The sequence below is a fragment of the Microcebus murinus genome, chromosome 12, assembly GCF_040939455.1.
Source record: "Microcebus murinus isolate Inina chromosome 12, M.murinus_Inina_mat1.0, whole genome shotgun sequence".
In the NCBI taxonomy this organism is placed as follows: Eukaryota; Metazoa; Chordata; class Mammalia; order Primates; family Cheirogaleidae; genus Microcebus; species Microcebus murinus.
Genome location: NC_134115.1, coordinates 91,579,624 through 91,604,849, shown reverse-complemented (window position 1 = coordinate 91,604,849; position 25,226 = coordinate 91,579,624). Strand labels below are relative to the sequence as shown.

Below are 25,226 nucleotides of genomic sequence, written 5' to 3'. Positions count from 1 at the left end.
GCCAAGGCCCCTTTCCCAAACAAGCTCCCGTTCCCGGGCTCCAGTGGTTGGGACGTGGCCCCCTCTTTGGGACCCAGTGTGGCCACCACAGCCAGCCTTTCCCAGGGTTCCCCACCCTCCCCATGCGCGCCCCCATCCTGTGCACCCACAGGCCCCGGGCGTCAGCTGCCTCCCAGGCAGCACCACTGCGGCTGGAGGGGCGAGTGGAAAGAGCACGCACCTGGAGGGGACGGGCCCGGAATGCCATCCCGGCCCTCGACCTGGGCACTCGGTGGCCGCGAGTGCTCCAACCCCCGAGCGTGGGAGCCCCCTGCAAGCTGCCGTGTGCGTGGGCCTCCCTCCTCCTCCTCTTCCTGCCCTGAGCTGCGCAGTCACCGGCAGCCCCGGCGGCGGACCAGGCCCAGCGATTCTGAGGACGGAATAAATACGACTCCTGGGTTCCACTCCAGTTGGGAGACTCATTTTAAATTCCTCTTATGGAAGAGAATCTAATCTGGGAGATAGTTCCATTGAAAACATGGGTTTCCATTGAAAACACGGGTTCAACACTACAAAGGAAAACAAATAAGACTGGAGGCTACTGGAAAAAACAACAGTCCCGGACGGCATGTGTCTCACCCGAGCGACGCGCCATCGCAGGCGGCCTCCGCCCCAGCCCCCTGTCCCGTTGCCAGCCTGTGCCCTCCCGCTGGGGACGGGTCTCTGCCCCGGGACCTGGCTGGGCAGCAGGAACCACTGGCCCCTCGTTCCCAGCCCTGGCGGTCGCTGCCCCGCCGTCTTCCTGGCCCCCGGGGGCGGGAGCGCGTGGGCACGTGGGCCTGTTTCATCGTGTCCAGGACGGCAGTGGGCTGCACGGCGGCCGAAAACGTAGGGCTGCGTTCTAACCCTGGAGCTGTGACGCCACCTTCCTTGGAAAGGGCCTGGCAGACGGGGCCGAGTTAAGGACCCCGAGAGGCGGAGGTCGCCCTGGACCCGCCAGGCGGGCCCCGAGTGCCATCGCAGCGTCCGTGCAGGAGGGAGGCCGAGGAGACTGACAGCAGGCACACCCTGAAGACGACAGGGCGGGAAGACGCAGGGGGGTCCGCGGGGACACTGCAGAGGCCGTGGGGACCCTCCCTGCCGCCTCTGGAGGGGCCCCGGAGCACAGCCCTTGACGCCTGAGTCTTGACTTCTGCGGAACCAGGAGAGAAGCGTTTCTGTTGTTTGAAGCCACTTTGTTGTGGCAGCTCCAGGACACGAATGCAAGGGCCGAGACGAAGCTGCCAGGGCCCTCGGACTAGAACTTTCAAAGATAAGCTCGGCTGGTTCCACCCAGCAGCCTGCGGGAACAGCGTCCGGCCCGGAACGGCCCCACCGCCCCGAGAGGCGGGGCGTGAGCTCGTGGGACGTGCGTGAAACACCCAGAGGTTAGCCCCGCACGAGGCTCCGGTTACCCCCCAGGTGTGCCCTGCACAGAAGCGTGCATCCCACGGCGAAGCCCAAAACCAGGGAGGTCCAGGCGGGCTCCCTGCACTCGGGGGACCCGGGTCCTCGCAGTACGACGGCCCGCACGCCACCCGACGTCCTAGGTCCTGGGTGTCTTGACTGTCGGTTCCTGCCACATGGCATCGGTGGGGGGTGGGATAAGACCACGAATCTACGACACCTCTTAGCACCGTGCTGAGGAACCGGCCGGGGCTGCAAGGAAGGGGGTGGTTTTTGAGGGGGCTTCACTGAAGTTGGGCTGGGAAGTGTTTCCAGGACACAGGTGTGAACAGCAGGCTGCCCTGCTTCTCAGGGGGGAAGGACGCCTGCTCGGACTCTGCAGTGGGCATGGGGGCTCTGGACAGACCTGGCTGGACACGCCGGTTTGCCACCTGAGACAAGGCAGTCCCCTCTCCAGGCCTTGGTGTTTCTGTCTGTCGAATAGGAGCAGAGGTCTTGGACTCCCTCTCGGGGCCAGGCGGAGGTGGGGCTGGGGGCCACCCTGCCGAGGACCAGGAGAGGAGGTGCTCGTGTGGGGGACGGGTCCCGGCTGGAACTCCATCCTTCCACTCTTCCCAGTCTGAGAACAGGCGGGGGGTGGGGGAGCGGTGCCTACCTCCCGTGGGCGCTGGAGGGGGCCATATAGTGCCTGACCTGCATGCTCGGCAGCTGGCCGTGTCCCGGAGGAAGGCCTCGATGGACAAGGGTGGCCCTCACTCCTGCCAAGTCCGTCCGCTGCCCGCTCGCCCCTCTCCTGCTCCCTGCTCCAGGAAGCCACGGCTGCCTCTGACTTAGGCCCCCACATCTTGTCCCTCTAAGCAATTCCCCACAGGGAGGTCAGAGATCTTTCCAGAATGCAGTTCTGACACAGCCTTCTCCTCCTAAAGCCCTCTGCACGTCCCTGTTCCTCTTGGTACAAGTCCAGACCCCCTGCCTGGCCTGCCCTGCCCTGTGCCCACAGCCCGCCCGCCGCCTCCAGCCCCCCAGGGGCCCCCAAGGCCTCTGCTTGCCTTTCCATTGCGCGCCCAGAAGCGCCTTCCTCTGGGCCTGGCACGGGCCTCCCTCTGCAGTTGCGAGGAGAGTCCAGGGTGGCAACCGGAGGGCCAGTACCAACTCTGAGCTGCCCCATTCCGTGTCCTTTTTGGTCTGAGCTGCAATGTCACCTCCCCCGGGGGATCTCCTCTCCCTGGCTGGGCCTGGGATGTGCTCCTACACCTGCCGCTGCCCCCCCCCAGCACCCACCCCGAGCCCTGCAGCCATCTGTCGCTGAGGCTTTAGGGTTCCTGGGGGGCTCTGGACACGAGGCTGGTGGGGGGGCGAGGGCAGCTTCAGAGGGCCCCTCCTGCAGGGCCCTGGAGCAGGGACGGCCCCTCGCAGTTGACCCACATCCCAGCAAGGCGACGGGACCTCGGACCTTCCCACAACCAGTCCTCGGATGGGGGCAGGTGGAGCCTTTTCTGAGCACCTCCTCTGTGCCTGGAACCATCCACAAGGCATCTCAGGTGTCCCTCACAGCGACCTGTGCAGGGTGTGCACCTGCCCCGGTTCCCGGAGAAGGGCTCCGGCCAGACTGGGAAAGCTGCAGCCTCGAGTCCCGGGTGAGACACCGACACCCAGGGGGCCACCTGCTCGGGGGTCCATGGGTGCTTGTGCCAGGAACGATCCAGGGGGCTCCCCATGTGGGGCAGGTCACAGACACCCTAGAAATGCTGTGTGCATCTGGACGATCCCGTTGGCCCCTGGGGCGTCTCACTCCTCCTGTGCAGACAGGGCTCTACGAGAGTCCACGGGGATCTCTCCAGCCAGCGTTTTTCCTGGGCTGCAAGCGCCACCTTTATCTGTGAACTGCTGTCCTGGAGGTGCCCGCCCAGCCAGTCGCAGTGTGCAAAACGAGTGTGGCACACGCTGTCTGGGTTAACCGAGGCTCATCTGTATGTCTAAAGTCGGTTTGGTGCTTGTCGTGGGCGGTTTCGCCTGGAAACTCCATAGTTTGGGGAGGTTTACTTGGCAGCTGATGGGACATTCAGGCCCAGTAACGCCAGGCCCTCACGGACAGGACGTGGACGCAGCCGCGCAGCGTGGGGATGCAGGGCTGCCTTCCCCATCTGTGTCGCAGCCCTGGGTCCTCGGTGACTTATGCTTGCTGTCCCTGTACTCCACGGTGAGGGCCGGCTCCCCAGCCGCGGCTGGTGAGAGCCCTGCTTCCTGGCCCCTCAACAGATGCTCTAGCCCCTGTTAGATGTGTAGGTTTGGTCTTGCTGGTGTGGGTGCCACTGACTGGGCTGGGGCCCGGCGCCGTGGAGTCCTGGCTGGGAGCTCTGTGAGGGGAAGAGAGTGTTTGCTCCACTCTGGGATCGGGGAGGCTGGGGTCAGGGGAAGGAAGAAGCCTTCACTTCCTAAGTCCCCTTGAAGTCAGCCCCCTGAAATCCGTAACTCCCACTAGCCCGGTGGAGGTTTAGGCACACGGGAGGGGTCCATGCACAAACCATTTTAGCTAAGCCCACAGCAGTGTAGACGGAACCGTGGGCCCTGGGGTTCAGTGTGAACTCTAGGACTAGGGCCCGGGGCCCTTCCTAGCTGGCTTCACTCAGTCTCACTCACTGTTGTGTCTTGATGGTGCACGGACTTCAGGTGGGGCCGATGTCGGACCTGCGGCTGCTTCTCCAGAGGCAGAGGGAACACAGACCGGACCACGCAGGGTCCCAAGGCCTGTTTCCCACTGACAATGCTTGACTGTGTGCCCCTGTGCACACCTGGCCTGGTGCACACCTGCCCCTGTGCACACCTGCTCCTGTACACACCTGCCCCCATGCACACCTGCCCCTGTGCACACCTGCCCTTGTGCATACCTGCTCCCTTACACACCTGCCCCTATACACACCTGCCCCTGTGCACACCTGGCCCCATGCATACCTGCCCCTGTGCACACCTGCCCCTGTGCACACCTGCCCCTATACACACCTGCTCCCATGCATACCTGCCCCTGTGCACACCTGGCCTGGTGCACACCTGCCCCTGTGCACACCTGCTCCTGTACACATCTGCCCCCATGCACACCTGCCCCTGTGCACACCTGCCCTTGTGCACACCTGCTTCCCTACACACCTGGCCCTGTGCACACCTGCCTTCGTGCACACCTGCTCTCAGAAACACTTGTCACAAAGCCTCCAATTTATTCACCTGTGCCCCTCCGCCTCCAGCTAAGAGGGTGCTCCCGTTGCTGCCCGGGGCCCACCCCATTCACAGAAAAGGACAGGCAAGTTGTGGGGAAGGAGGAAGAGAGGGAGGCTCTGGATCGGGCTGGGAGCCTTTTGGAAGAGGTGGATGTGTCTGAACCTGCGCTCTGGGGCCTCCCCACAGCCCCGCTCTCACCCCCGGGTGGACAGTGCCACTGAGGAGAGGCTCAGTGACATGTGCTAAAGGGGACAAGTGGCCAGAGTGGCAGCACATTCAGTCGGAGGTCCCTCCTGCTGGACCAGGTCACCACCCCCTGCCCCCTGCCCCCACGCAGCAGGAGGGGCCTTAGGTAGCTAAACCCCCTATTGTCCCGGAAAGCAGGGCCCCTCAGTCCCTGGGTCTCTGCAGAAGGCCGTCGAGGGGGGGATTGCGGGCATGTAACGGGCTGACTCGCACCCCCAGGAGTCCATGGCCCCCTCAGCCCCGGAGTGTGACCGTTTGGAGACAGGGCCTGCAAGGAGATTTTTAAGTCAGAATGGGAGCATCAGTGTGGGCCGTCCTCCATCTGGCCGGTGTCCTTGTAAGAGAGGAGAGTAAGGCACAGACACCCACAGAGGGACGACCACGGGAGGACACAGGAGAAGGCGGCATCTACGAGCCAGGGAGGGAGGCCTCAGGTGGACCCAGCCCTGCCCACACCTGGATCTTGGACTTCCAGCCGCCAGGACTGCGAAAGGATAAATTCCTGTTGCTTAAGCCTCCCAGCCTGCAGCGCCTTGTCACGGCAGCCCGGCGACTCAGGCACGGGGGCCCGGCAACCCCAGGAGCTGCCCTCGGTCCCCTGCTCTCTCCTCCACTGGGAGGACACAGGACGAAGAATGCTCAAAAACAAGGTGACAAGGGACACGCTTTGTCCGAGGCCTTGAACGTGGTCACTTTTCCACGTAGCTGTTCAGAGATGACACTGGGATTCAAGGGGCCCCCTCCCTTCTTCCCCACACCCTGGCACAGAGGGACAGTCTCGGGTCTCTGTGGGCAGAGCAGGGCCCCTTTCTGCTGAGAAGCCGCAGCTTGCGTTGCTTGGGTCAAGGCCGAGGGGTCAGAGGCAAACCGGGGCGCATGGGGTCGGGACTTCTGCAGCCAGCAGGACTCACCCTCTGCCTTGGCCAGCCCTCAGGTCCTCCCTGGTCCACGCTGCTTGTGGGGCGCAGGGGCGCACGGTGGCTAAGGGCCGGGTCAGGAAGATCTGGGATCCAGTCTGGGCTTGGCTGTGCAACCTCGCGTGAATAGTTTGACCTCCCTGAACCTCCGTTTCTTCCTATTCCAAAGGGTTGCTGCTGGACTGAGTGAGATGATGCAGGTAAATTCGTGCCCTGGAGGGAGAACAGAAGTCTTGGAGGGTCAGGGACAGAAGAGCGCCTGGCTTCAGGATGTAGGCAGAGGGGAGGGGAGGGGACGCCCAGCACCCAGCACCCAGCCAGGCCTCCTCCCTGTCTTCTCATCTAAGCTTCACAGGGGTCCCCAGAGGTCAGTTTCCTTGTCCCCAGCTCACAGCTAACAAACTGAGGCTCAGAGAGGGGAACTCACTTGCCCAAGGTCGCATGGCTCGTGCCTGGGCCACTGGGACGCTAGTGGAAGTCTGTGTGACTCGGAGTTGGCCGGGTCCCAGGACGCCAGCTGAAGGCTGCCGCTGTGGCCACCGGTGCAGGATGCAGGTTTGGGGGCTTCTCCTTGGGCAGCAGCGGGGGAACTCGTGCCCTAAGGTGTCCCCTGCTTGGGACAGCATGGGCAGCTCCAGGCACTCGGCCAGGCCCTCCCGGGCCGCCTCAGTGGACCATGAACTCCCAGAGGGCAAGCAGACACCTGCGTCCAGGCGCTCCACAAAGAGGGGCTACCTGGCTCCCTCCGTCTCCTCCTCCGGGCTGGAGCTCTCGCCCGGGGGAAGGCGCGGGAGACCCTGGCCGCCCCTCGAGCGCTTTGCCCTGGGGAGGGGCTGGCCATTTCCTGCCAGGCAGTGACTCGGGGAGGCTGGTGTGACCCCTTAGGATGGGTGGGGGGCCGTCAGCTCCGTGAGAGGGCAACGCCTGCTGCCTGCCAGGGGTGCCTTCTCGGAGATCATGGCTTACGAAGTAAATGAGAGGAAACAGGGCATGGAAGGGAAGTTGGGCAGGGAGCCCCTGGGAGCGAAGTGCAGGGCACACCCGCCTGCCCCGCTCCCTGCAGGTGCCATGGGAAACACACAGGGTGTGGGCAGCGGGGCTGAGGGCCCTGGAGCAGGACGGCCCCTCCCATGGCCAGCGCACGCAGGAGTCGGTGCCCAGGGAGGGCCTGCACAGGAAAGTGGGATCAATTAGAGAAGAGAGGAAGACACAGGTGCACACCACGGGCCATCCCACGCGGGCGTTGGAGTCACGCCACTGCCCGTGAGGCCAGGGTGCAAGGGGCTCAGGCGCCGGGCTCACTGCAGACTCCCTAGAGCGAGGAGCCTGTGCAGTAAACAGTTCTCCAAGCACTCCGTCTAATCTGCTGTGGGAGGGCGCAGGGGGATGTGGGATTTGGGACAACCTCCCCCAGTCACTGGTGCCCGAGTCCGGGCAGGAGGGTCTGCGGGCAGGTGTCTGGTCCAGATGACGTGTGGAGACAGGCAGCATGTGTGCTGGGCTATGAGAGTGGAGACCCGGGTTCCAATCCGGACTCTCCTACGGATGAGTCGGTACCTTGGGAAGTTCCTTACCCCCTGTGACCACCAGTTTCCCCGACACGGGGAAACGCCAAACGTTTGTCCGTTTGGCACGGACAAACGCCAACAGCATGCCCTACCGTCGCACGTGCAGGCGTGACGTGGGAGGTGCTGCTCACAATGCAGAGGACACCAAAGAAGACAGCCCCTCCGGGAGGCAAGCCACTCTGCCACTTGCTCTCCAGGAGAGGATAAAATGCCTCTGTCCCGGCTGCTGCATCCCGAGTGGCAAGCCTGTGTCTTCTTATTGTTGCTGGGAGGTCAGATCTTGGGGTGGTCACTTGGCTTTCAGCTCTTGAGGGACTAGCTGTGCTAACCCAGGCCAAAGTTCAGACGCTGGTTCTGAGTTACGGGTGTCCGGAGGGCTGGCTGACCAGCACTGATGCACACGCATGACTGTTGGAAAAGGAGACCAGGTGTCTTTGGGGAAAAGGACAACACTCCGAAGGCTGGGATCAGAGGGTCTGCACTCTCTCCAGATAATCAGGCCACTGACCTGTGTCAGCACCCCTGTCTTTAGGGGACAGCTGGCCTTCTTTGCCGGTGGGTGTGGGGACACTGCAGGGGCCACGTGGGCTGGTGCTCAGGGAGTGTTAGATGGAACTGCTCACTCACTGAGGGGCACAGGGAGCAAAAGCCCCAGCGCCACAGCTGATCCAACACACGCACCCCTTCACCATGCACACATACATGCACGCACATGCACACCCATGCACATGCACATACACACATGCACACACTTCTTTCACACGTGCACACCCCCACACTCAACATATACATATGCACACACGCTCTCAACTCACATACACACACATTTCCCCCATCACATATATGATCTCTCCAAGTTGTAAAAAATAATCAAATAACAAAGAAATCTCAAAACCAAATATCAAATAATCAAATAACAAAGAAATCTCAAAACCAAATATAACATTTGCTTGGCACCCTCCCTGTCGTGCGCGCAGACCTTCTCATTCTTGTCCTGTGCAACACCGAACACCTGCAGGAGCACATGTGGCAGGTTCGGAGGCTGAAAGCTTAGCCACTAGGGAGCTCCGGGGACCTGCCTGCCACCCCGCTCAGGGGCCGGCTCAGGGCCATCCCAGCACACTTAACCTCTGCCTGCCTTCCTCGTCTCCTGTTTCCAGAACGTTGGGGATTCGAGGGCATTTGAGGAATTTCACGCCCAGTCTGGAGATGTAACTGGAGAGGGGAGTCCCGGCCCTGTCTGGCATTGCTGGCTGGATTGTTTGCTCAAAGGGGATGGGGATGGCTTGGGGTTGGAAAAGCCGTCCTAATTCACTTCCATTCCTCCTTGTAACAACAACCCTGCAGCCCTCCGGGAAGAAGTGCGGAGAGGCCCCCTGGGCTTGGGGAAGTCCGAGGGGGAGGCGCCCACCCAGCACCCAGGGCCGGGCAGGCCTCCTGCCATAGAGACCTGGAAGGGCTGGAAGCAGCGCAGGCGGGAGGGGCAGGCGGCGGCTCCTCCCCCGGGCAGCAGATCAGGAATGCCCTCTGCTGAGCCAGCTGTCAACTCCCAGAGGGGAGGTCTTCTTTGGTTTCCTTTTTATTGCGGAGAGGCCACCAGGGAGTAGGCAGGAGCCAGGGGAAGGGGTCTGGGGGAGGGCCGGACAGCAGAGCCAAACTTCGCCTGATTAATAACCCAGATGTTCGGTGGGTGTCCAAGTACATGGAGGCTTGGGACCTCTTGGGACAGGAGACCCTAACTGGGGTCCCGTGTCAATCTGCAGTTAAGAGGGAGGTGGAAGGTCCTCTGTCCGGGTTGACACGTCGCCACAGTCTTGGGCGCCCCGATCTGGCTGGAGTGGAAGTTTAGTCTCCACCCAGAAGAGGAGCTCTGAGTTCCTCCCCGTTAATGAAAAAGTTAGGCGGGGTGAGCCGCAGCTCTTTCTTTCGAACTCGAAGAGATCAAACTTTGCGGCCCCTCCGCACTGGGTCTTGGCGCTCGGCCAGGTGCGGGCACCTGGGGAGAGAAGAGACGGGGACCTGGGTGGGCAGCTGCGCCCCAAGGCCGCCCCGGCCGCCGCCCGCTCGGAGAAGGAGCAGGGGCGCCGCGCCCGCCCCACGTCCGCTCCCGCCCCGGGCCAGCCCCTTCCTCGCCGCGACTCGCCCGCTGTCCCCACCCCTCGCCCGCGGCGCCCAGTGGGAGGCGGGGGCTGGCCGGGCCGAGCTGCAGCGCCGGGCTCTGATTTGCTGCGGGCCTCCGGGATCGACAGCCTCCGCGGCTGCCTGCCAGGAGAGAGGGAGGGAGGAAAGGGGGAAAAAAGTGCACGGCGCCCAAGGCGAGGTCCGCACTCCTCGTCCCCGCGGCTGGCGCAGGACCTCACTCGAGCGGAGCGCCCACGGGGAGCGGGTCGCGGGGCGGCGGCGGCGAGGAGGAGGCGAGAAGGAGTTGCGGGAGGAGGAGGAGGAGGCGAGGGTGAGCGAGCCAAGCGGGGTCCCGGCCGCCCCGCGGGCCAGAATCGAGCCCTCCCGCCCGTGGGCGAGCGCGCCAGCCGCCCCTTCCAGAAGAGCCGCCGTCACAAAGGAGAACGGGCAGGCGCCGAGCTCCCCATGCCCTCCTGAAGTGGCGCGGTCCCTGCTGAGTCCGCCGCCCGGGCCGAGCCCCGTGCCCCCGTGCGTCCCCGTGCGCCCCGGCCCGCGCCCCGCCGGCATGGACGTCCACACCCGCTGGAAAGCGCGCCGCCCGGGCGCCCCGCTGCTGCCCCCGCCGCTGCCGCTGCTGCTGCTGCTGCTGCTGCTGTGGGCGCCGCCTCCGAGCCGCGCAGGTAAGGGCGCGAGCGCGCGGGGCTGCTGGACGGGGCGCGCGGCCCGGGCGCGCTGTCATCCCTGGCGCTTTCGCCCGCCTCTTCCGCGCCTGCGAACTTTCCCCCTTGGCCTGTGGAATGCACGGCCGAGACAGCGAATGCCATTGGCTGGGGGCCCAGAGGGGAGACGCGCCGCCACAGCCCCCAAACGCGCGGGCCGGGTGGGGCTGCGAGTTGGACCGGCCAGAGGGGTTGTCCACGAGGCGGGCAAACTTTTGTCCCGAAACCTTGCGTTCTCCCTCCCACATCACAGGCGCCCAGCTCTGCCCACACAGCCCACAGCAGAACTTCCTCTGCTGAAAGCCGGACAGGGCCGCCCCCTAGAGTCACCGTCCTCAAATCTGGACTCGTCCTGCAGGGCTCCCGGGGTGGGGGGAATCCCTAAAGCTTCGGCCCCCAGCGCCGGACTTGCCCCAGGCGTGCTCTCCCTCTAGGCTGGGCTGGCTCCCTGCTCTCCCTGGGGCCAGGGTTTCTCGCAGTCCTGGCCACCTGAGTGCTCAGTAGCGCTGGGAGCCTTGCAGGGTGGCAGACCAGCCCTGCTCCCAATCCCACAGCCCCAGACCTCCTGTACCCAGGGAGGCAGCTTTTCTTAGGTTCCCTGCGCAGAGATTGTATGCCTGGAGCAGAGCCAGGAGCTGGTCTTGGAGGCAGGGCTGTGAGTGGTCCGGATGACATGCAGATGTGGGATTCCTTCTGCCAGGGGTCAGCCCTTGGAAGGAGCGCTCCTTCCTGGGGGAGGGGGGGTGTTCCGCCAGGCGGGTGCTGACTGCTGTGCCCTGCCTGGGTTCTCACCGCAGTTCGGGCTCTGTGGCACAGCTACCTGCCTGGGGTGTGTTTTCCCAGGTGTCACCTTCGGGGGCCGCTCTGGGGTGGATCTTCACAGACCCTCAGACATCAGAGCCCAAAGCCCTGGAAGGTGCCCTGACTCCCCACGGGCAGGTGAGGAGACGAAGGCTCAGAGCTGGTTCCAAGAGAAGGGACAGCGGGCTCCGTGGCCAGCTGGGCCAGCTAGCTGTCCCCCAGGGAGCAGGCTGCTTTCCCTACTTTGCGATGGGAAGACAAGCGAGAATCATTCTGCGTCCCACTTGCCAATTAAACGATTCCTTTCCTTTTTTCCTGGCACGGTCACTGCTCGCTGGGCTGGTGTGCCTGAGGAGTCCGGGTGTGGGGCTGCTCCGGGCTGCCGGGGAGGAGTGAGGAGCCCGACTGGGCTCCCAGGACCTGGGTCTTATCCGGGGCTGCCACCAACTCTCCAGGGACCCTGGGCTAACTGGCCTTGCGTTTCCCCAGGGGTTAGTTGAAGGTGGGGGACAATAGAGGTTCACAAAAGAGTGGGGTGGAGAGGAGGAGGAGGAGGAGGATGTGGTCAGGGGACCACGCCATTGCCTGGGGACTTGGCTTTGTCTCAGTGCCCCCGTGGGGTTATCCCCAGGGGCTTGGAAGGGAATCCTGCAGGGGAATCGTCACCCAGAAGGCCGGGGCTGGCGGTGCAGCTGGGGGACCCTGCGTTCGTCCCTCCCCCGCCTCCTCCCCCCTCCCCCCATCTGTGGAGCTGCCAGGATGGCACCGGGCAGCTGGCTGTGCAGTTGGACATTTTGTCTTTCTCAAAACAGACGTCTAGAAGCCCGTGAAGAAGCCGCTTTTCCTGGTGGGGTCTGCAAACCCCTCTCCACCAGCCAGGGTGGGACGGCTTGGAAGTCATCCTCTGCAGATGCAGGCGAGGGGGGGGTCCCCGGCGCCGGCCTTTTCTCCTCTCCATCTTGGGACTTGCCAGATGTTTTCCGAGTTTTCTCTGAACATGGCTCTTTTTCCTACCTTCTTCTAGGCCAAGTGTGTGAAGGAATGAAAAGTAAGATTGCATTTGGGGCTGCTTAACGTTGTAACGGGGAAGGAGAGTATGGGAAATGAAACATGACCCCAATATTTGGAAATTGAGGTCATCTCCTTGGCACCCCATTGGTAGACTACGGTCACGTGACCGCTTTTTGCAATAATTTGTGGGTGAGTCGGCCAAGTTCTGTGAGACTTGACAGATAGCAAATGGTTAAATTTCCTCTGACTCAATCAAGTTGGCTGGAAAGACATCCTTTTCCATCCTCTCCCCCTCCCTCCTGCTCCCCATGAAAGAACAGAGGTGGGAGGGGTCAGAAGCCGGGTGACTCCCCCAGCCCTGGAGCCCCCTCCCTCCTCTGGTCCAGATCTCAGTGGCCCGAGGGCTCGGAGTTGTGGTTCGGGGCAGGGCTGGGACCACCCAACAGTGGCCCGGGGCAGGAGAGTCCTTCTGGTGCCAGGCTCTCTGTCTCTCCTACAGAGATGCTGCTCCCAGGCTGTTTCTGGGGTGCTGGCCAGAGCCGGCCCCTTCACCCCACCCTTCAGATATTTCTGGACTCTCCCCACCGCCACGCCCTTAGCGGAGCACAGCTGATGCCAGCCTGGTCCCTGCCTCCCAGCTGTCTGGCCCGTCTCCTGCCCGGACCGCCCCGTCCCGGCCTCCTGGGGTAGAGACTTTGTGGGCTGGAGCAGGGGGTGTGGGGAGCAGACCCTGCACCCCACTTGCTAACAGTGACAGAGAGCAGCCCCCGGAGGCCAAGGATGAGCCCCCCACTCCCCCGAGGACACCCACTCAGGAGCCTCTCGGGATCTGTCCCTCCCTGTCACGTCACATGGCTCTGGGAAGAGCCTTTGGAGACAGTGACATATGGGATGGGTTTTCTGGCACTTGCCCGGCCGTGTTGAGCACCGGCCACATCTTCTCGCTGGGTCCTCACACAGGCCTGGTGGGGACCGAGGGACCCCGGGCAGGTCTGTCTACCCTCCTGCCTGGCACACCACTCAGCCTTGTTGCAGTTTTATCTTCTCGTTTCACGTCCGTTTATCCCGTCCCCAGGGAGAGGCCCCGTGCCCTGAGCGCAGTCCCGGCCTGGGCCCAGTCTGAACAGGCCCTGAGGGAGGTGTTCCATTTGGCCAACAGGGAGTCCAGGCTCCTTTCTACCCTCCCTCCTTGCCCCTTCCTTCCTTCCCTCCCTCCCCGTTATTTTTTTATTTTAATTTTTTTTACTCCAGTGCCTTCTAGAGGAGGGACCTGATTGGCCACAGTCCCCTCCTCTTAGCTAAAGAGGCCTCTGCAGGCGTCCTCGGGGCCTGAGGGCTATGGGGAGACAGAGGTTCACGGGGGTGGGGGGGACCCCTCATTCTCTCCCAGGCACCCAGTCTGACAGGCAGACACTGTGGCCCGTATAGGACACGCTGACAGTGCACTGGCTTTCCCCTCCTTTTGTTGCAGAAAGGAGTCTCCTTAGCTGGCCCTCGTCCACCTCTGGTTTTAATCTCGCCCTTCGTCCCTCCCTCCTGGCAGGACACTCCAACCCCTGTCCCAGAGTTCTCCCGGGCCACTTCCCCTGCCTGGAAAGCCCCTCGTTAACACGGCTGGCTGCCGGCGCCCCAGTACCCGTTTGCCCCCAGAGCCCCTTGCTAGGAGAACGCAAGTGCCCCCAGGGGAAGCCAGGGGTGGGTGCTGGGCGCTTCATTAACCCCTTCTCTGCCCCACTCCTCCCACTTCCCTGCACTGGGGCGGGAGGGCCCCCTGGCACAGCGAGGGTGGTCTGCACAGCCCCGAGGACAGGTGACAGACAGCCTCGGCTAGGGATGCAGGGCTTCTGGTGACAATTTGGGGTACCTGTGCGGGATGTCAGGTGGTCAGATGTGGGAGGGGACATTCCTTGACAACCAGCTGCTGAGCCCCGGGGTAGCATGGGCAGTCGCAGCACGTAATGTGCAGACTTTATTTCGCCGCATCTGCGAGGCTTTCGGGCCGGCTGGGCTGGGACAAGTCTCCGCGCTGCAGTTTTCCCTCCTGTAAACGGGAGGGTCGCATTTCTCAATTTGAGGGGTGGCTGTGAAGGTTCATCGTGGCGATACCCGCAAATTGCTCCGTGGAGCGCCTGACCTGCAGTGAGCACCCCGTGAGTGCAGGACATGACCGCAAGTCCCCTTTCGAGTGGTGTGTTTGCAAACGGACAAGTCACAGTGCTTCCGTAATCCTCATCACACAGCTGTTCCGAAGCACAGTAGAGGGAGGCGTCTCTGGGCACGGGGTGGCACTGGCCACTGGTGGGACCCCCGAAGGCTCTGATCCACCAGAGGGGTCCATCTGCACAGTGGGTGCACTGTCCCACGTAAACCCATGGGGTCCTTGTGCAGGTCACGCAAGGCCATGTGTGCAGAAATGCTTGACAAGCAGATGCTAGGGCTGTACTCGGGTGAGAGCATGTGTGTATAATGTGCACGTTTGCATGGCGTGTGATCCATGTGTCTGTGTGTGCCTGTGTGTTTTTGTGTCTGTGCGTATGACACGTCTGTGTATTTGTGGGTATACTGTGTGTGTGAGTGTGCACGCACACGCATGTTCATGCACATGTGTTCACACAGCTGTCCTGACTTGCGTGTGCATGCAGGGCCCTGTACGTTTGGGGAGCTCATGGCACGGTGATGTCTCTCTCCTCACCGGGCCCCTCCGCCTGCCGGATGGGAGAGGAAGAGCTGGTACGTGGCCATGGAGCCCTCTGGGTGACCGCACGGCTCTGGGTCTGCCGCAGGGCAGGCTGGGCCAGCAGCTCCGGCAACTTGATGTGTCTGTTTTTGCTCACAGGAGGGCGATGTTATAGCATGGCTGCTGCTTTCCCCTCTATTTATATTCTCCCATAGAATCGACTCATCTGGTGTCAGCACTTTGCCAAATGGCTAGTTTGAGACTTTCTGGCTTGGCTCTTGGATCTCGAGAGCCTGGAGGTGGAGTCTGCTCTGGCCCTGATCGCAGGCAGAGCTGCAGCTGCCACGGGACACGGCACGCAGACCCGGGTATGGCGTGACGGGGAAGGGCGGGCAGCCCGGATACACAGCCTGGGCTCCTGTCCAGGCTCCAGCTCCTCCCAGCTCTGCATTTCACACACACACACACCCGTGCCTCAGTTTCCCCACTGTGAGAAGGGGGCGATGGCACAGCTGCAGCAGGACTTTTGTGAGGGCTCAGTGCATGCCCCTGTAAGCACAGCGAGAGCCCCCGTTGTCACTGTCACCACCCAGGGGCTGCAGTGCAGCTGGAGGCTGAGGTTATGGGGTCTCGGCCTCTGCTCGCTGGCCCGGGCTCCCCCGCTGTGCAGAGAAGGGCGCGGGGTTCCTCCCTCCCAGGTAAGCGGGAGAACAGGTAACGTGGGAAGCATCCACCGGTGACTTCCTCGGGTCACTCAGGGCTACCTCCGAGGTTCTGAGCCCGAGCCGTGGACGGGTGTCCTTGTGCGGTCCCGGCCAGGCCCGGTTCAGAGGGTGCGTTCGAGGCCGGGCGGAGGGAGCTGAGCCGGCTCAGGTGCTGTTTCCGCGTCAGCCCAGCTCGAGGCCGCTGGAGTCCGCAGAGCGAGTGGACGGACACGTGCCGCCTGTGCGGCGTAGGGGAGGCAGGTCACCCCGTGTCAGCCGTGTCAGACAGTCTCGGCCATCAGCCTCCTATCAGCACAGTAGTTATTCTGGAAGATTCTCAACCTAAGTACTAACCCCACATTAGCAGCAAATGTCACCATCCTTCGGTGACTCAGACCTAAGTAATGGAACCGCAGTCTGACCCACTTTTCTCAAAACTGGATGACTCGGAGCCCCGGGGGCAGGAGCCCAGCCTGCGAGCGGGGACGGCTCCGTCCACGAAACGGAGGATGCCCCTGTCTTCTGTCCCCGGGGCCTGTGCTCTCTGGCGGAGAGTCCCTCTTGTGTCCCTTTCTTTCCTGCCGCACCTCAGCGGCAGGGATTCTGGTGGTCCCCCACTTCTTGTAAATAAATGCCACAAAGTGACATCAAAATACATGCATGTGGCGGAGTGGCTTAAGTTGAAAACTCTGACGCTGGCGTTGGGGAAGCAGCGGTCTCCCAGCGAGAAAGGGCGAGCATTGCAACCTAAGTGGGAGGCGTGGAGCGACTGCCACCCTCGTGCTGTGGGGACGCCGACGGGGCCTTGTGCCGCTCCAGGTGGACCCTGCCATGCAGGTGTGCAGAGGGAGCACGAGTGAAGAAAGCGGGCGTGTCAGCGGTTTTGCCCTGCAGCGTTTACATACCTCCAGCACGAGTTTGGCCCTCGAGGGTGCACAGCTGAGCAGCGGGGGAGCCGCCTCTGCCCTACAAGGAGCCTCTCGCGCAGCGGGCGAGTCAGACAGCTGAACAGGCGCAATTTTTGTCCAGCAAAGTGCAGTTAAAGCGGACGTGGCCATGGGCCAATCAGAGGGTGGCACCTGCCAGCGCCTGGGGCATTGGCCAATCAGAGGGTGGCACCTACCAGCGCCTGGGGCATTGGCCAATCAGAGGGTGGCACCTACCAGCGCCTGGGGCATTGGCCAATCAGAGGGTGGCACCTACCAGCTCCTGGGGCATTGGCCAATCAGAGGGAGGCACCTACGGGCCCCAGCCAATCAGAAAGCAGTTTGCTTTTCCACGGTGTGGCTGCAGCCTGCCCCCCATTGGAGCGCTGTGGGGTGCACCTCTGGCGGGTGTGCAGGTAGGCACTGTGGATAGATGCACATGGCACTTTGCCGTTCGTGTTCTCTCTCTGGCCCCTGTGCATATTTACACCAGACCCTGCTGTCGGGTGCTGCCTGTGCGGCACCTGTGGTCCCCGGCCAGCCTTCCTCGCCAGGTGGGGCAGCCCCATCTGCAGATGTGCAGGTCTAGCTCTTCAAGTCCGGCTGGCACAAAAGCACGGAAAGCACCCTCCACCTCCCAGTGACGAGCGCGGCTTACGCTTTGGTGCCTGTCGTGACAGCCATGTGCGCTGAGACAGTGGCCGCCAGCCCATTCTCGAAGCCAGGTGAGGGGGTGTGGCTCAGCCGCTTCCCGCCTTTGTTTGCTGTGGGACAGCCCGTCTGTCTGTGCTTCAGAGAGACAGCTGTGGCCCCTGCCAATGGCGAAGCATGGAGACTCTGCCTCGGTTTCTCCTTCTGTCTTTTCGATACATAAGAATGTGCACTAGCGAGCACAGCCGTGGTTTCATCTTGCTGGACATCGAGGCCTTCCTCTTGGAGAGGACGGTGGTCCGGCCGTACGCCCACTGGGCTCGGGGCCCTGGCCCACTGGGGTCAGTTATTGGGGCCTGTTGTGGGGGCAGCAGACGAGCCTGGGGTGGGAGGGGCTGCCTGGCGCCGGAGAGCCTGCATGAGGGGAGGGTGCAGGTGTGCTGGTGGCAAGGGACAGAGGGGCGCGCCCCCCAGCCTCGAGCTCAGTTTGGCCTTGGGAAGCTGAGCCACGTTCTCGAGGGGCCTTCCTGGGCGAGGCGATTCCTCCTGTCCTCACGGCCGTCCCAGGGCCCTGTCCTCGGTGAGGGTACGGGATCCGTCTTTGCTGTTCCTTCTCTTCTCCTGCCTTTTCCAGAATTTTCTGGTTCCCTTTGGGGATGATCTGAAATGCTGAGCAGTGGTGCTGCTTCCTCCTCCCGTGCCTGTTCTGTGCTCTTCTCTGGGGAAAGGAGGGAAAGAGAAAGTGGGGCCCGCGTTCCTTGTAAACATCGCTCTTCCTTCTCCCGCAGGAGGGGGCTGGTGACGTCCTGGGAAGCTTTTTGGAAAGAGGGAGAAAGCGGCCCCACATTGCTCAACACGCTTGGCCGACAAAAGGGCATGATGGGGTGATGGGCACGTTCCTGGGTAGAAGGGCAGGGTCAGGATTTCCAGCTGTAGTTCTTTTCCCTGGAATTATTTTTATTAACATTATTTAGGTTCATGGTTTCCATAATGCTTGTGTAGCTCAAAAAATTACTGCTTGGGCAGTGGACATAGCTCAGCTGGATACTGGAAGCACATGGCGCATCCTTGGGCCTGTGTAGTGGTGACGCCATTCACCTGGGGATGGCCGGCTGGTGACAGCAGGGGACAGCCGGTGGTGGCACTGCTGGGAGAGGCGAGGAGATGCTCTGCGTGGGTAGCTGGAGGTGGGAGGGAGGCGAGGGGGCGGCTGCCTGTCTGGGGAGGCCAGTGTCCTGCACCTGGGACAGGTAGACTGCAGGGGTTCTGAGCCCTGGGCCCTTTTGCCCCCAGGGGGCATGTGGCCATGTCTGCAGATGTTTTCTGATGGTCACAATGGGGGTGGGGTGCTGCTGGCATCTCATGGCCGCTAAGTGCACAGGACACCACCCCCTGGCCACAAAGACCGCGCCGACCCCTGGTGTCCCGGGTGCTGCCGTGAGGAACCCTGGCGTGGAGGGAGCAAAGCTGAGACTCCGTGGCCCCTCCCGTGGTCTTAGAGTCGTGAATCTGTCAGCCAGACAAGAGGGGGCGTCCTCGCGTAGCCTGGGTCCTGGCTTCTCTCTGTGGTGTAGGCCGTGTAGCCGAACCCTCCGGGGGGCTCTTAAAGCACAGATTGTCTCTGACTCAGGAGGCCTGGGGTGGGGCCCTGGAAACGGCGTTTCTAAGGAATTTGCAGACCACGTAGATGCTGGGGGTTGGGGCGGGGCACACTTTGAAAGCCACTAGCGGCTCAGCACCCTTGATCCACGTGGCTTGTGTTTCTGCACAGACGGTGGTGGTCGGGGCGGGAGGGGAGCTCCAGGGAGAGGCGCCCAGCTGGGAGAGAGGGGTGTGTGCGAACCCCTCCTGCCTCCCTCCTCCAGGGCGGCCTCACCCTCAGCAGGGGGCTGTGATGCCGTCTCTCCGCCCCCCCTCGGGGCCTGTGTGCTCTTCTCCAAGGGACAGAGCCCCGATCCTGCAGACTGCCGCCTGGGCAGGTCTCAGGGAGCAGAGGGAGCCCGGGCGGGACGGGCTTGGAGTTGAGGGGTTTCCCAGGGCTTTGGCTGTGAGAGTCTATTATTATTATTGTTGTTGTTGTTGTTACGGGAAAGTTCAAACACAGCCCAGCAAACCCTGCGTTCCACACGGGCTCCCCTGGGGCCAGCCTTGCTCCAGCCAGCCGCCCACCCAGGCCCCTCCACCACCCCGGCGGTGTCGAGCAGGATCCCTGACGTCCCCTCCCTTGTCCTGTAACCGTCTCGGCGCGAGTCTCGGAAAGACGAGGGCTCCTACTCAAAACTCACCCGATCCCACGCCGGGAGGGGCCGCTGCTTCCCACGTCCCCAGCCACTCAGCTCACTTGTGTGCCCGTCCCCGAGTGCCTGGGCTCGGCGCGGCTAAAGCACCCAGTAGTGCCGCTGTGTGCCTCAGTTTCCCCATCTATCAAATGAGCATGACAATAATGTTTCAGAGGCATGCCGTAAGGACTGTGGGAATTTGCACGTGTAGACCGCTCACGAGGGACTTCCACAGCGCCGGCCGTGGTCTTTACTGTCACTGTGTTAAATGCGTGACTAGTAGACAGGGGTGGCCTCCGTGTAGGTGGCATGCCGGAGCTCACTCGTGCCATGATGAAGCTGAGCTGCTCGGGGTTGTTAAGGTGCCACAGGAGCCACCTGAGGGACCAGCATGTGGCCTTATGTAGGTCCAGGGACGGCGTGAGCTGGGCTGAGGGAGTGGGCTCTGGACTCCTCTGCCAGCCCGGCAGGTCCTAGAGTGGACACTCCTGACACAAGAGGACACCTCCCCGTCTGCTGTCAGGTGCAGCCTTCGCTTTACTGAGCAAACTGCCCTGTGGGGCCTGACCAGAGCCAGGGACCCTCCTGGGCTCAGGGCTGGGTGACTCCCTGTCTCTGGGGACTCAGGCTGCTGCTGAGAGCTGGCTGCGGCCAAGCAGCAGAGGTGACAACGTGTGGCCGGGTTTGACCCAGCCTGTAGGTCGGGGGTGAGGACTCAGAGAGGGCGCCTGGCGTCCGGGGCACGAGGGGAGATGTGGGGTAATTGCCCCCGCTGCCAGGAAAGCCCCACCCAGGCTGTCCTTCTGTGGCCACTTCAGGACGTGGGCTTGTCGGAGCCCTTGGCACCGGCGGCAGGGGCTCCCCCCTCCAGGAATGTCCTGGCACGAGTGCTGGTCCCCAGACGGCAGCTGCACTGCTGTTTTGCAGAGGCTTGGAGTTCTCTGCATCTGTGACCCTGGCCTGGAGTTGCCTGCTGTTTTCTGGGGTTGACGGGAGCAGAGAGGGACGGTGGGCTCGGAGGGGGCTCAGCAGGCAGGCCGGAAGACGAGAGCCAGGGGTGGAGCCCGGGGCCTCCACACAGCGGCCGGCCTTGCAGATTTGGGTTCCAAGGGCCTGCAGTTTCAGGAGCTCCCTGGCTCGCCCCCATGCTCTGCTGCGGGTGCCCGGCTGAGGGCACTTTGGGCAACACTGGGCACAGCAGATGGGAGGGTCCCTACCTCCCTCTGGTGCCCTCAGTCCTTGAGGAGGGCCTGGCCCTATCGCCACTCACAGCTGGCTCTCTGACCTTCGAAAGCAAGTTCAGGGGTGAGGAGGGAGGCAGGGTGAGCAGGGACACTGGGCGTGGGGGCCACGACAGCGGGTTTGGACCCCGGCTCATCTGCCAGCTCTGATCAGAGGCAGCAGCACTGCCTGCCTGGAAGGGCAGCCGCAAGGGTGGAAGGAAGTGGTGTCGGTGTGGACGTGAAGCCCTTTGCGGGCCAGCATGCAGGACGCAGCCTGAGCTCAGTGAAGCCAGCAGGTGCCACCGTGGTGTTGATAACAGTGCTTGCTGCTGCCGTTGCTGTGGTTATAGTTATTACTGTGTAACGATGATTGTTACAAATTGTTACTATTTTACATTGCTGTTGTCATTATTGGCAGTGGCTGGGTGGCAGTCATTGTAGTTTCTGCAAAGTGTGAAAGAAGAAATACAACTGCTCTTTGCAGGTTCAGGGGCTCTGCCGGTGACCCAGGGCTCATCGGTGGTTGGGGTGCACTTTGCAGATAACGTGAGGGGGTGGGGGGAGGGGTTGCAGCCGATTCCGGGAGTTTCTCCACATGCACTTCCTCCGCCCGGGAGTGCAGGGGCCTGGCAGGAACGCTCCCAGACTTCTGCAGAAGGAACTGGATGCTTTCTGGGAGGGCTCTCGGGTCTGGCCTCTGGCCTTGGGCCATTTTGCAGACGGATACACTCGGAAGATGTGGGGGTTCCTGGGGAGCCGGACCCTGGGAGTCCTGGCCCTTGGACTGGCTTTGATGCCAGGTGATGGGCCAGGCGTGGCGACGCTGCCTGCTGCCATGGGCTGCGCCTGGTGTCCGGTCACTGGGGAAAGGACCCTGGCCGTCTTGGATCTCCACCAGGGGGTTGTGTTCACACCAGGAAGGTCTTTTCTTGGCCTCGGGGGGCTGGAAGAGGAGTCTCAGGACTTCTAAGTCGGGACCTTGCTGTTCCGGGCAGGCTCTGAGGGCCAGCATTGGCCAAACACCTCTAGTGGTGGGCAGCTCCCCTCTGCAGGCAGGTGGCATCCACGATGGAAGGTGCTGGAAGCTGGCAAACCCGCGGTTCATTCGTCACCCCATAAACACAGGGCTTGAGGACGTCTTAATGCTTCCTTGCTCATCGGTGGTTAGGAAAGTGCCACAGCGGAGACCAGTGGAGACGTCCTCTTCTTCTCCCTCTCAGGCCCGCCCGTCTCTGCACTGCTGCCGGCCGGCCTGGGGAGGGGCCGCACACACGCCGCCTGTCCCTGCACGCCCTGCACGCCCTGGGCCCCCCTCCCTGCATGGACACGCTGCACCTCCCTTTCCTGGGGCCGGAGCAGCGGGATTGCAAACAGCTGCCTGGCCCTGGAGCGCTCTGCGGGCTCTGGGGAGGGCTGTGGTGCAAGGGCAGGAGCGTGGGGGCCAAAGTCACGTGGGGCATCCTCAGTGGGAGCTGACGCCCCTTCTGCTCTGTTCCCAGGGAGAGGGGCAGGCGGCTGCCTCCCCGTCGAGGAAGCCCTGTGGTCGGGGCAGGCTGGAGAGCCGCTGGGCGCTCGGGCTCCGGGCCAGCTCCCAGGTGTGGATTAAGGTGGAAAGAACACGGGACAGTGATGGGGGGGTTGCTTAGGAATGTTCTCTGCAGGTGAAGTAAGACTCTCTGGGTTGGTTGTTTTTTTTGTTTTGCTTTTTTTCCTTTTTTTTTTTTTTACCTTACCCTAAGGGCTTTCACATTTTGTTTTATCCTGCTGACATCTTTCCAAGGCAAAGGGTATCAGCCCACTTTACAGGTGAGAAAACAGAGGCACACACAAGTCCTACGGCTAGTAAGCGGCAGAGGTGGAGGCTTTAAAACAGCATCTGCGTTGTGGGAGTTGGATTTTGCTCAGCCTCGGGGGCACAGGCCGAGCGCCGAGAGCCGGCCTCCAGAGAGCACCGCGCAGCCAAGGGAGGGGGTTCGGTCCCGGCTGGCAGCACAATCGCCTTTGTTTTTTTCTCTGGGGTCTTCATCCCCGCAACAGAGGCTGAGAGAGAAGAGGAGGAGGCCGGTGAGACCCGGCGACTCCACCCACAAACAGCCCTCGTCCTCCCCGACCTCCCAGGGCTCCTCGGCCCTGCCTGGGGGTCTCAGGAGGGAGCGGGGCCTTCTGCTGCCCCTTGCTCAGCTCCCACTTTCCAAAGCCACCCCGAGCCCAGGGCTCCGCAGGGTCCTCCCCGTGCTGTCTTGGATGAGATCTGCGTCCAGCTGTGGAGGACTGTTTGTTTAAGGGGTAAGCCGCCCCATCTGAGTCATTTTTTCCATCTTAGCGGGAAGGAAAGAGTGATAGGGGAGGATTACAGCCAGGTAGGTGCTGCCTGTTCAGTATCAGCCGACAGGCGGTGAAGGCTGCACCGGGCAGCTGGCCAGATGCTGTGACAGATAAGGACGGGGGTAGGGGTCGGGGTGGGGGGGGGGAGCTGGGCACTGCCGGGGTGGGGGAGGAGCCACCGAGCAGATGTTCCCAGGGCTGCGCTGCTGCAGCTCCGTCACAGGTGCTCCTGGGTCGGGGACTGGACCGGGACTGGACCGATCCACACCTTTAAACCATCTGCGCTTCCGAAAAGAAGGATGCAAACCTTGAGCAAAGCAGCGGCAGGCCTGAGTTCTGAGCTGCCCTTTGTCTCATCAGCAAAACGATGGTCCCGTGTGCCGAGGGCCTGCCGAGGACCGGGCTCAGCAGAGTTCTAACCTCGGTTTCCCTTACAGAGGACCCAATTCCTAAAGAACTGTCAAAGTCCTTCAAAACTTTGGTGCCTGGGTAGCCCACCTGCTGCTACTGCTTGTGCCGGACAGATTCAGGAAAAGTCAGGGAGTTTCAATTTATTTGAAACGAAGGGCATAGGGATCATCCTGCATGTGTGGTGTCCCGGGCACGTCTAGGTGCGGGTCACCTCGGTGGCCGGAATGCACAGTCAGCAGCGGCAAAGCAAGGCCCTGGTTCTTGTAACCACGCTGGAGCCTCCAACTTAAGTGGCAGAGGGAGGCCACGAGGGGAGGGCTCCACCTGGAGGCCGAGGGCGGCATTGCACCCCAGCTCTAGTAGACATTGTCCAGACATAGCTTGGCGGGGGAGGTGGAACTATACCCGCAGCACGACCTCAGTCTGCCACCACCTGTCTCCTTTGCCGCAGTCCTCACCTGTGCAGCAGAGCTGCTGATGTCTGCCTGCCTCAATGTCTGCCTGCCTCGTGGGTGTGTGGTGGGAGTCTGAGGAGGTGCAGTTGAGACCTCCATGGAACCAGCGGGGTCTCTTGCATCTCTTACTTTCCTCGGTGCCTGCAGCGTGCGGTGCTCCGTGAACAGCTGTCGGGTAGGATTGACAGTGCCGTGTAAAGTACGAGGGTGACGCCAACCCGGAGCACTGCTGTGTCCTGGGATGGCCTCCTGAGGAGGGTGACGCATGTTAGAGGGCAGGAAGCCCTGGCCACGGCTGCCTGGGCTCTCCTGGGGGAGGGTGGCGGGTGGCCCCAGCTCACTGCCTGGCAGAGAGCATGCTGTGCTGGTGGCCCCGGAGAGGCTGGCTCAGGGGGGAGCTCAGGGAGGGTGCCCGGGGAGGTGTGGGGGACGCCCTCCTGGTGCTCGGCCCAGGGAACCCGGCCAGCAGTGCCCGTCCCATCGGGATCTGTGGGCCCAGGGCTCCCCTGATCACCCCACGTCTGCCGTTAGTCTGACTCAGCGTGCGCCTCACGTCGCTCTTCGAACCACCCCAGATCTTTCAGGGGCTCCCCGGGCAGAGTCCCGGTTTGCAGCAGGCGTGATGTGTGCCAAGGCAGGTTCCAGCCCCCCCACGTCCAGTCAGGCGGGCACATGGCTGGCGGCGTGATGCCTTTTGTGCCTGTGGTGTTTCACTGCACCCGGCAGCCCTGCGAGGTCAGGATGGTTCTCCTGCCTCCAGGTGGGCTTGCCCAGGGGTCAGGGCCATCAGTTAGCGGGCCGAGACTCGGCCACAGTGCTCGGCCACTCCAGGGCCCTCCCTGCTGCGCCATTGCCACCCCTGCCCCTTGCGCCAGCCCCACCTCGCCCCGCCAGCCCCAGCTCTGTAATCTCTCCCGATGGACCTCCCAGGCCCTTTCAACCCAAACTCCTTTAATTCCGGGGGATCAAGCGTCTCACCCTGTAAATAACTCCGGGAAACGCCTGCAGCCAGGTTTGGGAATTCTTCGGTTGCTGTCGGCTTCCGCCTGTTCTTCCTCAGACCACTTCTTCCCTTCCCAGCCCTCGCCTCGGATTGCTTCTGCTCCGGGGTCATGCAGCGGGTCACGGGGCGTGCCCTCTCGCTCTGCCCCTGCACACAGACACGTCCTTGCTCCCAGCCCGTCCCTGGCGTGGCTGTGTGTGCAGAGGCTGGGGCTGGCTCCTCGCCCATCGTTGGTTTCCATGACTTTGAGCCCACATGAAAGCACTGGGCTCCGGCATGTGCCTTTCCCCATAAACTTCGATGCCTGGTCAATATCTTGGCCCCAAAAAAGGAATTCCTCTGGAGAAGGTAGTCTGGACTCTTTCTAGTCACCTATTAAAATATTTCCTGGTCTGATTTCTCCAGGCATGTCAACAGCCACAGCATAACTCACCCAGGGATGGTCCTGACATCTGTGGGGCTGGGGCTGGCCACCCTCCCTGGGACATGTCAGGCTCAGCATTTCGCACATTTTTCTCTGACGACTCAGCTGATTTCTCGCCCAGTCCGGC

General features: G+C 62.4%; 1 protein-coding gene across 2 annotated transcripts in view; it reads left to right on the top strand.

The window, feature by feature from the left end:
• The first annotated feature begins 9,242 nt into the window (after positions 1-9,242).
• Positions 9,243-25,226, top strand: part of COL5A1 (collagen type V alpha 1 chain) — a 159,478-nt gene continuing 143,494 nt past the window's right edge. For both annotated transcript variants that reach the window (XM_012782112.2, XM_012782111.2), the window contains exon 1: positions 9,243-10,170. In XM_012782112.2, coding sequence (XP_012637566.2) covers positions 9,258-10,170 — 913 coding nt within the window. In that variant the 5' untranslated portion in view covers positions 9,243-9,257. The remainder of the gene's footprint in view (positions 10,171-25,226) is intronic.